The 12,660-nt window shown below is 45.8% G+C and overlaps 1 protein-coding gene across 1 annotated transcript in view; it reads right to left on the bottom strand.

Moving 5' to 3' along the window:
* Positions 1 to 37: 37 nt before the first annotated feature.
* LOC107307838 (arf-GAP with coiled-coil, ANK repeat and PH domain-containing protein 1-like) overlaps positions 38 to 12,660 on the bottom strand; it is a 32,619-nt gene continuing 19,996 nt past the window's right edge. The window contains exons 12-13 of the mRNA XM_085534231.1: positions 3,581 to 3,753; positions 38 to 447 (exon numbers count right to left, since the gene is read on the bottom strand). Coding sequence (XP_085390357.1) covers positions 363 to 447; positions 3,581 to 3,753 — 258 coding nt within the window. The 3' untranslated portion in view covers positions 38 to 362. The remainder of the gene's footprint in view (positions 448 to 3,580; positions 3,754 to 12,660) is intronic.

Here is a 12,660-nt window from a genome sequence, read left to right as displayed (position 1 = left end):
TATAGGGGATTTATAGGGGATTTATAGGGTTTATAGGGGATTTATAGGGGATTTATAGGGTTTATATGGGATTTATAGGGGATTTATAGGGTTTATAGGGGATTTATAGGGTTTATAGGGGATTTATAGGGTTTATAGGGGATTTATAGGGTTTATAGGGGATTTATAGGGTTTATAGGGGATTTATAGGGGATTTATAGGGTTTATAGGGGATTTATAGGGGATTTATAGGGGATTTATAGGGGATTTATAGGGGATTTATAGGGGATTTATAGGGTTTATAGGGGATTTATAGGGTTTATACGGGATTTATAGGGGATTTATAGGGGATTTATAGGGGATTTATAGGGGATTTATAGGGTTTATATGGGATTTACCTTGACCACTTCGGGTTCCCATGTATCCAATGTTAAGGATCGGACCTTAGAGAAGTGAACCCCCAGACTCCTATAGGGAGATATAGGGCGGCCCTATAGATTCTATAGGGTCTATATGGGGTTATATGGGGTTCTATGGGGTTCTATGGGGTTCTATGGGGTTATATGGGGTTATATGGGGTTATATGGGGTTATATGGGGGTATATGGGGTTATATGGGGTTATATGGGGTTATATGGGGGTATATGGGGTTATGGGGTTCTATGGGGTTCTATGGGGGTATATGGGGTTATATGGGGTTATATGGGGTTATATGGGGTTATATGGGGTTATATGGGGTTATATGGGGTTATATGGGGGTATATGGGGTTATATGGGGTTATAGGGTTCTATATGGTTCTATGGGGGCTATAGGGTTATATAGGGTTCTATAGAGGTTTATGGGGTTCTATGGGGTTCTATGGGGTTATATGGGGTTATATGGGGTTCTATGGGGTTCTATGGGGTTATGGGGTTATATGGGGTTATATGGGGTTATATGGGGTTATATGGGGTTATATGGGGTTCTATGGGGTTCTATGGGGTTATATGGGGTTATGGGGTTATATGGGGTTATGGGGTTATATGGGGTTATATGGGGTTATATGGGGTTATATGGGGTTCTATGGGGTTATATGGGGGTATATGGGGGTATATGGGGTTATGGGGTTGAATATGGGGTTATAGGGTCGAATATGGGGTTATAGGGTCTGTATATGGGGTTATAGGGTCTGAATATGGGGTTATAGGGCCATATATGGGGTTATAGGGTCGAATATGGGATTATATGGGGTTATAGGGTTGAATATGGGGTTATATGGGGTTATAGGGTCGAATATGGGATTATATGGGGTTATAGGGCCATATTTGGGGTTATAGGGTCGAATATGGGGTTATAGGGCCATATATGGGATTATAGGGTCGAATATGGGGTTATAGGGCCATATTTGGGGTTATAGGGTTGAATATGGGATTATATGGAGTTATAGGGTCGAATATGGGGTTATAGGGCCATATATGGGGTTATAGGGTCTGTATATGGGGTTATGGGGTTGAATATGGGGTTATAGGGTTGAATATGGGTTTATATGGGGTTATAGGGCTGAATATGGGGTTATATGGGGTTATAGGGTCGAATATGGGATTATATGGGGTTATAGGGCCATATTTGGGGTTATAGGGTTGAATATGGGGTTATATGGGGTTATAGGGTCGAATATGGGATTATATGGGGTTATAGGGCCATATATGGGGTTATGGGGTTATATGGGGTTATATGGGGTTATAGGGTTGAATATGGGGTTATGGGGTCTGAATATGGGGTTATAGGGTCGAATATGGGATTATATGGGGTTATAGGGTTGAATATGGGGTTATAGGGCCATATATGGGGTTATAGGGTTGCATATGGGGTTATAGGGTTGAATATGGGGTTATAGGGCCATATTTGGGGTTATAGGGTTGAATATGGGGTTATAGGGCCATATATTGGGGTTATAGGGCCATATATGGGGTTATAGGGTCGAATATGGGGTTATAGGGCCATATATGGTGTTATAGGGTTGAATATGGGGTTATAGGGCCATATATGGGGTTATAGGGTTGAATATGGGATTATAGGGCCATATATGGGGTTATAGGGTCTGAATATGGGGTTATAGGGCCATATATGGGGTTATAGGGCCATATATGGGGTTATAGGGCCATATATGGGGTTATAGGGCCATATTTGGGGTTATAGGACCATATTTGGGGTTATAGGGTCTGAATATGGGGTTATAGGGCCATATATGGGGTTATAGGGCCATATATGGGATTATAGGGCCATATATGGGGTTATAGGGTTGAATATGGGGTTATATGGGGTTATAGGGCCATATTTGGGGTTATAGGGCCATATATGGGGTTATGGGGTTATATGGGGTTATATGGGGTTATAGGGTTGAATATGGGGTTATAGGGCCATATATGGGGTTATATGGGGTTATAGGGTCGAATATGAGGCTATATGGGGTTATTGGGTCAGATATGGGGCCATATACGGTGTTATAGGGTTGAATATGGGCTTATAGGGCCATATATGGTGTTATAGGGTTGAATATGGGGTTATAGGGCCATATTTGGGGTTATAGGGTCGAATATGGGGTTATAGGGTCGAATATGGGATTATAGGGTCGAATATGGGGCTATATGGGGTTATAGGGTCGAATATGGGATTATAGGGTCGAATATGGGGCTATATGGGGTTATAGGGTCGAATATGGGATTATATGGGGTTATAGGGCCATATTTGGGGCTATAGGGCCATATATGGGGTTATAGGGCCATATATGGGGTTATATGGGGTTATAGGGTTGAATATGGGGTTATAGGGTCGAATATGGTGTTATAGGGCCATATATGGGGTTATATGGCCATATATGGGGTTATAGGGTCTGTATATGGGGTTATAGGGTTGAATATGGGGTTATAGGGTTGAATATGGGGTTATAGGGTCGAATATGGGGTTATAGGGTTGAATATGGGCTTATAGGGCCATATTTGGGGTTATAGGGCCATATTTGGGGTTATAGGGTCTGAATATGGGGTTATATGGGGTTATAGGGTCGAATATGGGATTATATGGGGTTATAGGGCCATATTTGGGATTATAGGGTTGAATATGGGGTTATAGGGTTGAATATGGGGTTATAGGGCCATATATGGGGTTATGGGGTTATATGGGGTTATATGGGGTTATAGGGTTGAATATGGGGTTATAGGGCCATATTTGGGGTTATAGGGTTGAATATGGGGTTATAGGGTCGAATATGGGGCTATATGGGGTTATAGGGTTGAATATGGGATTATAGGGTCGAATATGGGGTTATATGGGGTTATAGGGTTGAATATGGGGTTATAGGGTTGAATATGGGGTTATAGGGTTGAATATGGGGTTATAGGGTCGAATATGGGATTATATGGGGTTATAGGGCCATATTTGGGGTTATAGGGCCATATATGGGATTATATGGCCATATACGGTGTTATAGGGTTGAATATGGGGTTATATGGCCATATATGATCTTATAGTCCCACAATTGGCCTTATAGGATCCAACATAGGCACTTTATAGGGTGGCCCATGTTTTGGGGTCAAACAATGGGATTTTGGGGTTTTCTTACCTATGGATCCCGGAACATTCGATGCACAAAGTGATGCCCAGGTTGACACTGGCCCATTTGGGGTCGGGGGATCCACACTCACAACATTTCTCGTTCCCTTTTAATCCTATAATCGACCCTAAAACATCCCGACCCCATTGAGATACACCTGATCCCATTGAGTCACCTGGGGGCTGGAATAGAATGGGGGTTAATGGGGGATACTATAGGATCACATATAGGATCACATATAGGATCCCATAAGGAGCCATATAGGATCCTATAAACCCCATTGATCCCATAAGGAGCCATATAGGATCCTATAAACCCCCATTGATCCCATAAAACCTCATTGATCCCATAAGGACCCATATAGGATCCCATATAGGATCCCATAACCCCCCACCCCCCATTGATCCCATAAGGAGCCATATAGGATCCTATAAACCCCCATTGATCCCATAAACCCCATTGACCCCATAAGGACTCTGGGGTCCCAAAACCCACCCCATAAGGTTCTATAGGATCCCATAAACCTCATTGACCCCATAAGAACCCATATAGGATCCCATATAGGATCCTATAAACCCCCCCATTGATCCCATAAGGACTTTGGGGTCCCATAACCCACCCCATAAGGTTCTATGGGGTCCCATATCCCATAAGGACCCATATAGGATCCTATAAACCCCCATTGACCCCATAAGGACCCATATAAAATCCCAAAACATCCCGACCCCATTGAGATACACCTGATCCCATTGAGTCACCTGGGGGCTGGAATAGAATGGGGGTTAATGGGGGATCCTATAGGATCACATATAGGATCCCATATAGAATCCCATATAGGATCCCATATAGGATCCTATAAACCCCCATTGATCCCATAAACCCCCATTGATCCCATAAGGACCCATATAGGATCCTATAAACCCCATTGATCCCATAAGGACCCATATAGGATCCCAAAACATCCCGACCCCATTGAGATACACCTGATCCCATTGAGTCACCTGGGGGCTGGAATAGAATGGGGGTTAATGGGGGATCCTATAGGATCCTATAGAGGATCCTATATAGGATCCCATAAAGCCCCACTGACCCCATAAGGACCCATATAGGATCCCATATAGGATCCCATAAACCCCATTGATCCCATAAACCCCCATTGACCCCATAAGGACCCATATAGGATCCCATATAGGATCCCATAAACCCCATTCATCCCATAAGGAGCCATATAGGATCCTATAAACCCCCATTGATCCCATAAACCCCCATTGACCCCATAAGGACTTTGGGGTCCCATAACCCACCCCATAAGGTTCTATGGGGTCCCATTGATCCCATAAGGACCCATATAGGATCCCATATAGGATCCCATAACCCCCCACCCCCCATTGATCCCATAAGGACCCATATAGGATCCTATAAACCCCATTGATCCCATAAGGACCCATACAGGATCCCATATAGGATCCCATAACCCACCCCATTGACCCCATAAGGACTTTGGGGTCCCATAACCCCCCCATTGATCCCATAAGGACCCATATAGGATCCCATAAACCCCAATGACCCCATAAGGACCCATTGATCCCATAAGGAGCCATATAGGATCCTATAAACCCCCATTGACCCCATAAACCCCCATTGACCCCATAAGGACCCATATAGGATCCTATAAACCCCATTGATCCCATAAGGACCCATATAGGATCCTATCAACCCCCATTGGCCCCATAAGGACCCATATAGGATCCTATAAACCCCCATTGATCCCATAAGGACCCATATAGGATCCTATAAACCCCCATTGATCCCATAAGGACCCATATAGGATCCTATAAACCCCATTGACCCCATAAGGACCCATATAGGATCCTATAAACCCCCATTGATCCCATAAGGACCCATATAGGATCCTATAAACCCCCATTGATCCCATAAGGACCCATATAGGATCCTATAAACCCCCATTGACCCCATAAGGACCCATATAGGATCCTATAACCCACCCCATTGATCCCATAAGGACTTTGGGGTCCCATAACCCATATAGGATCCTATAAACCCCATTGATCCCATAAGGAGCCATATAGGATCCTATAAACCCCCATTGACCCCATAAGTACCCATATAGGATCCTATAAACCCCCATTGATCCCATAAGGACCCATATAGGATCCTATAAACCCCCCCATTGACCCCATAAGGACCCATATAGGATCCTATAAACCCCCATTGACCCCATAAGGACCCATATAGGATCCTATAAACCCCATTGATCCCATAAGGACCCATATAGGATCCTATAAACCCCCATTGATCCCATAAACCCCATTGACCCCATAAGGACTCTGGGGTCCCATAACCCACCCCATAAGGTTCTATAGGATCCTATAAACCCCATTGATCCCATAAGGACCCATATAGGATCCTATAAACCCCCATTGACCCCATAAGGACCCATATAGGATCCTATAAACCCCCATTGACCCCATAAGGACCCATATAGGATCCTATAAACCCCCATTGACCCCATAAGGACCCATATAGGATCCTATAAACCCCATTGATCCCATAAGGACCCATATAGGATCCTATAAACCCCCATTGATCCCATAAGGCCCCATATAGGATCCTATAAACCCCATTGACCCCATAAGGACCCATATAGGATCCTATAAACCCCATTGACCCCATAAGGACCCATATAGGATCCTATAAACCCCCATTGATCCCATAAGGACCCATATAGGATCCTATAACCCACCCCATTGATCCCATAAGGACTTTGGGGTCCCATAACCCATATAGGATCCTATAAACCCCCATTGACCCCATAAGGACCCATATAGGATCCTATAAACCCCCATTGACCCCATAAGGACCCATATAGGATCCTATAAACCCCCATTGATCCCATAAGGACCCATATAGGATCCTATAAACCCCATTGACCCCATAAGGACCCATATAGGATCCTATAAACCCCCATTGACCCCATAAGGACCCATATAGGATCCTATAAACCCCATTGATCCCATAAGGACCCATATAGGATCCTATAAACCCCATTGACCCCATAAGGACTTTGGGGTCCCATAACCCACCCCATAAGGTTCTATGGGGTCCCACAATCCCCCTATCTACCCCATAAGGACCCATATAGGATCCTATAAACCCCATTGACCCCATAAGGACCCATATAGGATCCTATAAACCCCATTGACCCCATAAGGACCCATATAGGATCCTATAAACCCCCATTGACCCCATAAGGACCCATATAGGGTCCCATAACCCATATAGGATCCTATAAACCCCATTGACCCCATAAGGACCCATATAGGATCCCATAACCCATATAGGATCCTATAAACCCCATTGACCCCATAAGGACCCATATAGGATCCCAAAACTTCCCGACCCCATTGAGATACACCTGATCCCATTGAGTCACCTGGGGGCTGGAATAGAATGGGGGTTAATGGGGGATCCTATAGGATCACATATAGGATCACATATAGGATCCCATATAGGATCCCATATAGGATCCAATAAACCCCATTGATCCCATAAGGACCCATATAGGATCCTATAAACCCCATTGATCCCATAAGGACCCATATAGGATCCTATAAACCCCCCCCATTGACCCCATAAGGACTTTGGGGTCCCATAGTATCCCATATGGGGTCAATGGGTGTCTATGGGGACCCTATAGGATTATATGGGGTCAATGGGGGTCTATGAGGACCCTATAGGAATATATGGGGTCAATGGAGGTATATGGGGACCCTATAGGAATATATGGGGTCTATGGGGGTATATGGGGACCCTATAGGAATATATGGGGTCAATGGGGGTGTATAGGCGCCCCATAATCCCCCATTGACCCCATAAGGACCCATATAGGATCCCAAAACATCCCGACCCCATTGAGATACACCTGATCCCATTGAGTCACCTGGGGGCTGGAATAGAATGGGGGTTAATGGGGGATCCTATAGGATCACATATAGGATCACATATAGGATCCCATATAGGATCCCATATAGGATCCAATAAACCCCATTGATCCCATAAGGACCCATATAGGATCCTATAAACCCCATTGATCCCATAAGGACCCATATAGGATCCTATAAACCCCCCCCATTGACCCCATAAGGACTTTGGGGTCCCATAAGGACCCATATAGGATCCCATATAGGATCCCATAACCCCCCACCCCCCATTGATCCCATAAGGACCCATATAGGATCCTATAAACCCCATTGACCCCATAAGGACCCATATAGGATCCTATAAACCCCCATTGACCCCATAAGGACCCATATAGGATCCTATAACCCCCCCATTGACCCCATAAGGACTTTGGGGTCCCATAACCCCCCATTGATCCCATAAGGACCCATATAGGATCCCATAACCCCCCACCCCCCATTGATCCCATAAGGAGCCATATAGGATCCTATAACCCACCCCATTGACCCCATAAGGACTTTGGGGTCCCATAACCCACCCCATAAGGTTCTATGGGGTCCCATATCCCATAACGACCCATATAGGATCCTATAAACCCCCATTGACCCCATAAACCCTCATTGATCCCATAAGGACCCATATAGGATCCCACAACCCATATAGGATCCTATAAACCCCCATTGACCCCATAAGGACCCATTGATCCCATAAGGACCCATATAGGATCCTATAAACCCCCACTGACCCCATAAGGACCCATATAGGATCCTATAAACCCCTATTGATCCCATAAGGACCCATATAGGATCCTATAAACCCCATTAATCCCATAAGGACCCATATAGGATCCTATAACCCCCATTGACCCCATAAGGACCCATATAGGATCCTATAAACCCCATTGATCCCATAAGGACCCATATAGGATCCTATAACCCCCATTAACCCCATAAGGACCCATATAGGATCCTATAAACCCCATTGACCCCATAAGGACCCATATAGGATCCTATAAACCCCCATTGATCCCATAAACCCCATTGACCCCATAAGGACCCATATAGGATCCTATAAACCCCCATTGATCCCATAAGGACCCATATAGGATCCTATAAACCCCCATTGACCCCATAAGGACCCATATAGGATCCTATAAACCCCCATTGATCCCATAAACCCCATTGACCCCATAAGGACCCATATAGGATCCTATAAACCCCATTGATCCCATAAGGACCCATATAGGATCCTATAACCCCCATTAACCCCATAAGGACCCATATAGGATCCTATAAACCCCATTGACCCCATAAGGACCCATATAGGATCCTATAAACCCCCATTGACCCCATAAGGACCCATATAGGATCCTATAAACCCCCATTGACCCCATAAGGACCCATATAGGATCCTATAAACCCCATTGATCCCATAAGGACCCATATAGGATCCTATAAACCCCCATTGACCCCATAAGGACCCATATAGGATCCTATAAACCCCCATTGACCCCATAAGGACCCATATAGGATCCCATAAACCCCATTGATCCCATAAGGACCCATATAGGATCCCATATAGGATCCCATAAACCCCATTGATCCCATAAGGAGCCATATAGGATCCTATAAACCCCCATTGATCCCATAAACCCCCATTGATCCCATAAGGACCCATATAGGATCCTATAACCCACATAGGATCCTATAAACCCCCATTGACCCCATAAGGACCAATATAGGGTCCCATAACCCATATAGGATCCTATAAACCCCATTGACCCCATAAGGACCCATTGATCCCATAAGGACCCATATAGGATCCTATAAACCCCATTGATCCCATAAGGACCCATATAGGATCCTATAAACCCCCATTGATCCCATAAGGACCCATATAGGATCCTATAAACCCCATTGACCCCATAAGGACCCATATAGGATCCTATAAACCCCCATTGATCCCATAAGGACCCATATAGGATCCTATAAACCCTATTGACCCCATAAGGACCCATATAGGATCCTATAAACCCCCATTGACCCCATAAGGACCCATATAGGATCCTATAAACCCCATTGATCCCATAAGGACCCATATAGGATCCTATAAACCCCATTGACCCCATAAGGACCCATATAGGATCCTATAAACCCCCATTGATCCCATAAGGACCCATATAGGATCCTATAAACCCCATTGACCCCATAAGGACCCATATAGGATCCTATAAACCCCCATTGACCCCTTAAGGACCCATATAGGATCCTATAAACCCCCATTGATCCCATAAGGACCCATATAGGATCCTATAAACCCCCATTGACCCCATAAGGACCCATATAGGATCCTATAAACCCCCATTGATCCCATAAGGACCCATATAGGATCCTATAAACCCTATTGACCCCATAAGGACCCATATAGGATCCTATAAACCCCCATTGACCCCATAAGGACCCATATAGGATCCTATAAACCCCATTGATCCCATAAGGACCCATATAGGATCCTATAAACCCCATTGACCCCATAAGGACCCATATAGGATCCTATAAACCCCCATTGATCCCATAAGGACCCATATAGGATCCTATAAACCCCATTGACCCCATAAGGACCCATATAGGATCCTATAAACCCCCATTGACCCCTTAAGGACCCATATAGGATCCTATAAACCCCCATTGATCCCATAAGGACCCATATAGGATCCTATAAACCCCCATTGACCCCATAAGGACCCATATAGGATCCTATAAACCCCATTGATCCCATAAGGACCCATATAGGATCCTATAAACCCCCACTGACCCCATAAGGACCCATATAGGATCCCATAACCCACCCATTGATCCCATAAGGACCCATATAGGATCCTATAAACCCCCCCATTGACCCCATAAGGACTTTGGGGTCCCAAGATCTCCCATATGGGGTCAATGGGGGTATATGGGGACCCTATAGGATTATATGGGGTCAATGGGGGTATATGGGGACCCTATAGGAATATATGGGGTCAATGGGGGTATATGGGGACCCTATAGGAATATATGGGGTCAATGGGGGTCTATGGGGAACCTATAGGATTATATGGGGTCAATGGGGGTGTATAGGGACCCCATAATCCCCCATTGATCCCATAAGGACCCATATAGGATCCCAAAACATCCCGACCCCATTGAGATACACCTGATCCCATTGAGTCACCTGGGGGCTGGAATAGAATGGGGGTTAATGGGGGATCCTATAGGATCACATATAGGATCCCATATAGGATCACATATAGGATCCCATATAGGATCCTATAAACCCCCATTGACCCCATAAACCCTCATTGATCCCATAAGGACCCATATAGGATCCCATAACCCATATAGGATCCTATAACCCACCCCATTGACCCCATAAGGACCCATATAGGATCCTATAACCCACCCCATTGATCCCATAAGGACTTTGGGGTCCCATAACCCACCCCATAAGGTTCTATGGGGTCCCATATCCCATAAGGACCCATATAGGATCCTATAAACCCCCATTGATCCCATAAGGACCCATATTGGATCCTATAAACCCCCATTGACCCCATAAGGACCCATAATAGGATCCTATAAACCCCCATTGATCCCATAAGGACCCATATAGGATCCTATAAACCCCATTGATCCCATAAGGACTTTGGTGTCCCATAACCCACCCCATAAGGTTCTATGGGGTCCCATATGGGGTTATGGGGTGGTCTATGGGGTTATGGGGTGGTCTATGGGGTGGTCTATGGGGTTATGGGGTGGTCTATGGGGTTTATGGGGTGGTCTATGGGGTTATGGGGTGGTCTATGGGGTTGTTTATGGGGTTATGGGGTGGTCTATGGGGTGGTCTATGGGGTTATGGGGTGGTCTATGGGGTTATGGGTTGGTTTATGGGGTTATGGGGTTGTCTATGGGGTTATAGGGTCGTTTATGGGGTTATGGGGTGGTCTATGGGGTTATGGGGTGGTCTATGGGGTTATGGGGTGGTCTATGGGGTTATGGGATGGTCTATGGGGTTATGGGGTGGTTTATGGGGTTGTCTATGGGGTTATGGGGTTGTCTATGGGGTTATGGGGTGGTCTATGGGGTTATGGGGTGGTTTATGGGGTTGTCTATGGGGTTATGGGGTTGTCTATGGGGTTATGGGGTGGTCTATGGGGTTATGGGGTGGTCTATGGGGTGGTCTATGGGGTTATAGGGTGGTCTATGGGGTTATGGGGTGGTCTATGGGGTTATGGGTTGGTCTATGGGGTGGTCTATGGGGTTATGGGGTGGTCTATGGGGTTATGGGGTGGTCTATGGGGTGGTCTATGGGGTTATGGGGTGGTCTATGGGGTTATGGGGTGGTCTATGGGGTTATGGGTTGGTCTATGGGGTGGTCTATGGGGTTATGGGGTGGTCTATGGGGTTATGGGGTTTTTTATGGGGTTATGGGGTGGTTTATGGGGTTATGGGGTGGTCTATGGGGTTATTTATGGGGTCTATGGGGTTATGGGGTGGTTTATGGGGTTATGGGGTGGTCTATGGGGTTATGGGGTTGTTTATGGGGTTATGGGGTGGTCTATGGGGTTATGGGGTGGTCTATGGGGTTATGGGGTGGTTTATGGGGTTATGGGGTGGTTTATGGGGTGGTCTATGGGGTTATGGGGTGGTTTATGGGGTTATGGGGTGGTCTATGGGGTTATGGGGTTGTCTATGGGGTGGTCTATGGGGTTATGGGGTGGTCTATGGGGTTATGGGGTGGTCTATGGGGTTATGGGGTGGATTATGGGGTTATGGGGTGGTCTATGGGGTTATGGGGTGGTCTATGGGGTCTATGGGATGGTCTATGGGGTTATGGGGTGGTTTATGGGGTTGTCTATGGGGTTATGGGGTTGTCTATGGGGTTATGGGGTGGTCTATGGGGTTATGGGGTGGTCTATGGGGTTATGGGGTGGTCTATGGGGTTATGGGGTTATTTATGGGGTTATGGGGTTGTCTATGGGGTGGTCTATGGGGTTATGGGGTGGTCTATGGGGTTATGGGGTGGGTTATGGGGTTATGGGGTGGTCTATGGGGTTATGGGGTGGGTTATGG

This window comes from Coturnix japonica, unplaced genomic scaffold (genome assembly GCF_054131305.1).
Source record: "Coturnix japonica strain WE unplaced genomic scaffold, WE-NBRP24 Scf079, whole genome shotgun sequence".
NCBI classification, from domain to species: domain Eukaryota; kingdom Metazoa; phylum Chordata; class Aves; order Galliformes; family Phasianidae; genus Coturnix; species Coturnix japonica.
The sequence above is the reverse complement of the archived record's forward strand: the minus strand, read 5'-3'. Positions and strand labels throughout refer to the sequence as shown.